General features: G+C 46.1%; 1 protein-coding gene across 1 annotated transcript in view; it reads right to left on the reverse strand.

Moving 5' to 3' along the window:
* Positions 1-1,773, reverse strand: part of LOC119389609 (uncharacterized) — a gene marked incomplete in the record, with an annotated part of 6,507 nt that extends 4,734 nt beyond the window's left edge. The window contains 1 exon segment of the mRNA XM_037656958.2: positions 1,388-1,773. Within this exon segment, the coding sequence (XP_037512886.2) occupies positions 1,388-1,657 (270 nt within the window).
* Positions 1,774-5,580: the final 3,807 nt, after the last annotated feature.

Genomic DNA, 5,580 nt, shown 5'->3' on the forward strand with positions numbered 1-5,580 from the left:
GTCTATAGTTTCCTATCATGCAATCATGGATGCGTAGCGTAGTGGTTAAGCTACTGGCCTTCGGTGCATGAGGTTCCAGGCTTAAACCCAGGCACCGGAGTGAAAAGTTACTTCCTTTTCATCATTTGTTTATTGCAGCGATCGTCTTATGTCAATGACAGAGACAGACAGACGGACCGACGGACGGTTTTTAAATGCGAAGCATTTCTTAGCGAACGTTTGGCACTTGGAGCGTTTCTGTCTATCTATCTATCTAGCCGCCTATGTCTCGGTGCTCTCATGATCGCCTCCTTAATTTGGTGTAGACCAAAATTGGCATAGGAGGGTAACATGATTTGACGACTATGACTGTTGGGTCATGACATGAATAACGTTGAAATCATTTCGCGTGCTTCGTCAAACCCTTTCCTCCAGACACGTGTGGCACACACCCCTTTACCACGGGCCGCGGTGTACGGGTATGCGCCACAGGTGATTGACAGTTTATATGTATCCAGGAGGCGAGAACAGACGTTGGTAATTTAAACGAGCGAGTGTTAAGAAAAACCGTCATCGGCAGCGTTGAGCGACGAATGGAAAGAATAAGAATTAGGATCCCAGTAGGAATGGAACCCAAGCATTCTTCCGAATCCAAGAACCCAGGTATTGTACCACAGAGCCACGCTAAGTCTATAAACTGGTTTGGAAAAACAGCCTATGTAGGCGTAATATCGGTGCAACGTCAATTGTGTTTGTGGTGCTGGCTATCTAATTTTACAAGAAAGCAATAAACACTACATATGTACTCCTACGATAAAGGCGTCATATCAGATTAACATCTGTGGTTCCAGTGTTGGCTCCGCTTTTATAGCAGTCTAATAAACATTACATTTGTATTCCTATGATTCAGCAAGCTATATTGAAGTATTGCTCGACCCCGGTGGAATACATTACCGAATGTTACGCGCGATATTCACATGACTGCGCCATAATGTGCACTTAGTTTCGATAATAATGACGTATGTACTCTAATGTGAGGGCTGACGTTACGTCGCACTATAAGTTACCCTTTAAACGCCAGTGTTGTCGACGTGCCAGGTAAGCCCACGATGTCCACATGGCTACTACACTTACAAAAACACGTCGATCCACCTCGTAACACTTGGTTAAAAGCCATAAAGTACAGCGTGGGAGTACTTGCTGACTGCTTCGCATGAAACCGATTCCCGTAACGCGTGGGTCCTGCCGAATTTTTCGTTGAGCGGGCATGGTAGTGCTTGCAGATTTTAAATCAGCTAGCTGAGACTTGGCTTACATCCTACAAATGTTTCATAAATAGTCGCATGTAGGCCTCTATAAGTGAACTGTATCAAAAAGAGAATTCATAAAATTATTCCTTTGTACTTACGTCCGTGCGGTTTATCCGGTTCAGTACCCTCAGGGTGTTGTTGTAGGCATTTGACAGGTTTGTGTTGCCAGCCACTACGGTAATTGCCCTTAAACACACGTTCGGAGATGTACCGGCAAACGTAATGGCCATCGCATCGTCCACGCCAGTATCAACGTCCATCAACAGCTGTATCGGTTGTGTGTCGTTCTCACCGGACAGACCTCGTTTGAAAAGCATCAAAAATGCGGTAAGTGCGTAGACTCTACTCGCAGTTTCTCCCGGCCACATCGCTGGGCATTCGTTCTCACTGGCACAACTCACACGCGCAGCAGACTGAGAGCGATTCACTGTTCGAGCTGAGGGGCGCGGTATCTGGCGCTCGTGAGTGGATGGTAATCACGCAAAAGCGGGAGCTCAAGCGCAAAGGATGGTATTTAACTGTGGGCGCCCAAATTAAAGCTACCGAAGTCAGCATATACATAGAACGTCTTTGTTCACTGTCAGCTTTTAAGTACGTAACCTTTATTATATTTAGGCATGTTTCTAAGCATAGGTGTGGACGTAGGTCACGAAAAATAAACATGTTATAGGTCGTCAGTGTAGGCATCCGCTGAATTGTCACCTCCGTCACTTTTGACGTTCCTACCGTTCTTGACCGATAAGCATTCAGGAACAATAGCTTCGATAGAGCAGCACTCATCAATAAGCAACAACCACGGCTGTCTAAATCTCCCTACGTCATTCACCCGCTCGCTCCATCGCACGTCTACAATGGCATTAATCTGATTTCTCCTATAGCCCTGATTATATTCCCTTTACCATAGTTTGAAAGTTCGTTTATCACTCGAACACTTCCTTCGCCAAAACGAACGGTGCCGCATGTGGTTCGGCGTGGCATTTACGATGGCCTATTCTTTACTCAAAGTAATGGCGAACTGCGCGGCATAGAAGTTTTGCGAATGTGAGGAAGCGAGTGAGCATCTTTTGTTTCACTGACCATCCTTCGAAACTAAACGATGTGCCGAATAGGCAGCGCACAAAAGGGCAACGAACACGTACACAAAAAAGACGCAAACACAAGCGCTTGTGTTTGCGTCTTTTTTGTGTACGTGTTCGTTGCCCCTTCGTGCGCTGCCTATTCGGAAATCATGGCTCACCAACTAGCCCATTTTAAACGATGTGCTCGAGAATCTGAGCAATGCCTCCTTGATGGAAGGCCACTTTTGGAAGAAAACTTGCTGAGACGTTGACCTACGCGTCTGTAAACGCACAGGACCACAACGGCCTTACATACCGGGTGTCTCATCTGTGTTTAGCCAAGGGTTAAAAAATACAATATTAGAGGCAGGCGAGTGAAATCAGTTGCATATTGCTGACAGCCACCTTGCGTACTACAGACAATTTTCTTTGTTTTATTTAAATAAATTGCTAAATATTGACTTTGGGGGCAAGAAATAGGATGAGCAAAGTTCGAGAGCCTATTCACAAACCCCCACTGCATTATTTGCGATAAAGAAAGTCTCACGTCCATACTTAGGACTGTACAGCGCTCACAAAAAGGGACAAGGGACAGAAGAAGTACACTTGTTTATTATTATTTTTTCTTCTTGTTTACTTTTTTGTGTTTTCTGGAATAAAAATTCAGTTGAGAGTCAGCGCTTGTCTTGTGTACTTCTTCTGTCCCTTGTCCCTTTTGTGAGCGCTGCACAGTCCTAAGTATGAATCAATGCCAACTCACTCAATTTTCTATTCAAAGTCTCACGTGTACCATTTTTTCCAAGCTGCAAAGAAAGCTCGCGAAATTTTAAAAAAATGACACGTGACGAGCGTATTCGCGCGCCGCCATCGTGCTGCTCTCAGCCGTGGCTTGAGCGAACGAAATCAGCTGCGGCCGCGACTCGCCGCCTCTGTTGCATCGCTAGGCCGATAAGTTGGCGGTGGTTTCTTGGCCCGCGCTCGCTACAACTTGCCAAGAAACCACGGCGAACTCACCGGCCTACCGATATATATATATATATATATATATATATATATAGTTGAAGGAGTGGTTGCCTTTGGTTGCCGTATAAGTATAAGTATGAGAGGTGGCACTTCAAGAAAACTTCATTTATTACGTCGACGTTTCGGTCAGAGCCTGACCTTTCTCAAGACGAAATGTTCGTGCATATTTCCGTGTTTATATGGACATCAAATGAGAGAGGAAGGAGGTGACAGAGAAAGAGAAGGAGCGGGAGGGAGAAAAAGTTTGCTTAGGGCCCATCAGGAGCGAGGAGTAACACGCCACCGCCGACAGCGGAGTGCTTCGCGACAGAGCTTATACTTATGCGTCGGCTATTACTCATCGTTAAAATTCGTCGCTCTATTCTGTCCCGTAGGGCTGGACGAAGAGCCGGCTCGAGTTAAAAACAGCCGGTGTGCGATTCAAACAGGCTGACCGGAGAAAAAAAAAAAAAAAAAGGCGGGGGGGGGGGGGGGGTTAAGTGGGTGTCGGTGAGCACTGTTGACGCGGCGTATTGTACTTTTGGGCCATGCCGAAGGAGTCTTGTATACCATCTGACTTGTTGCCGAGCCTGCTCGTTTGTCTGATAAACGACGCCCGCTTCCAAAGCGAGAACGAACACGTTGAGTGACATTAGGGACTTCCGGTCAAGGATCTACAGAAGGAAAAAAAAAAAAAAAGAGGTAGGGGCAAGAAGGAAAAGGGAGGGCGGGCTTCCACTTAGATTGATCGATTGCTGCTCTTTCCAGGCGCTGTACAATACAAAGCAGGGGAAGGTAAAAGACGGCACACATGAAAGGGTGAAAAACACTGCAGGTACGATCACCGAAGGCATTGGCTTACACATGCATCTTTGCTGCGTATTTTGTTGGGTTGATGTTAGTTTCATTTAAAGTACTATTTGCGCTTTAAGGCACGTAAAACAGGAAGGGCACCCGGATGTTCATTTATTCCATGTTCAACGGTGTTGAATTTGTGTATTAAGTATGCTTCACGCTGTTCACGTTCTCTCTGAGAGCGGAAAGTTCCTTGGAGTAGTGTTACTTTAATGGAATCGAAACTGTGACCTTCTGACTTAATATGTTTGGAAAGGGGAAGGTTCGGTAGTGTGTTCACATGCGAGCGGTGGTTGTTGAATCTGCGCTAAACAATACATTGGACAAACTGATACACCTTTTCGAATCAGATTCAACAACCACCGCTCGCATGTGAACACACTACCGAACCTTCCCCTTTCCAAACATATTAAGTCAGAAGGTCACAGTTTCGATTCCATTAAAGTAACACTACTCCAAGGAACTTTCCGCTCTCAGAGAGAACGTGAACAGCGTGAAGCATACTTAATACACAAATTCAACACCGTTGAACATGGAATAAATGAACATCCGGGTGCCCTTCCTGTTTTACGTGCCTTAAAGCGCAAAAAGTAGTTTAAATGAAACTAACATCAACCCAACAAAATACGCAGCAAAGATGCATGTGTAAGCCAATGCCTTCGGTGATCGTACCTGCAGTGTTTTTCACCCTTTCATGTGTGCCGTCTTTTACCTTCCCCTGCTTTGTATTGTACAGCGCTTGGAAAGAGCAGCAATCGATCAATCTAAGTGGAAGCCCGCCCTCCCTCTTCCTTCTTGCCCCTACCTCTCTTTTTTTTTTTTCCCCTTCTTAGATCCTTGACCGGAAGTCCCTAATGTCACTCAACGTGTTCGTTCTCGCTTTGGAAGCGGGCGTCGTTTATCAGACAAACGAGCAGGCTCGGCAACAAGTCAGATGGTATACAAGACTCCTTCGGCATGGCCCAAAAGTACAATACGCCGCGTCAACAGTGCTCACCGACACCCACTTAACCCCCCCCCCCCCCCCCCGCCTTTTTTTTTTTTTTTTTTTCTCCGGTCAGCCTGTTTGAATCGCACACCGGCTGTTTTTAACTCGAGCCGGCTCTTCGTCCAGCCCTACGGGACAGAATAGAGCGACGAATTTTAACGATGAGTAATAGCCGACGCATAAGTATAAGCTCTGTCGCGAAGCACTCCGCTGTCGGCGGTGGCGTGTTACTCCTCGCTCCTGATGGGCCCTAAGCAAACTTTTTCTCCCTCCCGCTCCTTCTCTTTCTCTGTCACCTCCTTCCTCTCTCATTTGATGTCCATATAAACACGGAAATATGCACGAACATTTCGTCTTGAGAAAGGTCAGGCTCTGACCGAAACGTCGA

This window comes from Rhipicephalus sanguineus, chromosome 4 (assembly GCF_013339695.2).
Source record: "Rhipicephalus sanguineus isolate Rsan-2018 chromosome 4, BIME_Rsan_1.4, whole genome shotgun sequence".
In the NCBI taxonomy this organism is placed as follows: domain Eukaryota; kingdom Metazoa; phylum Arthropoda; class Arachnida; order Ixodida; family Ixodidae; genus Rhipicephalus; species Rhipicephalus sanguineus.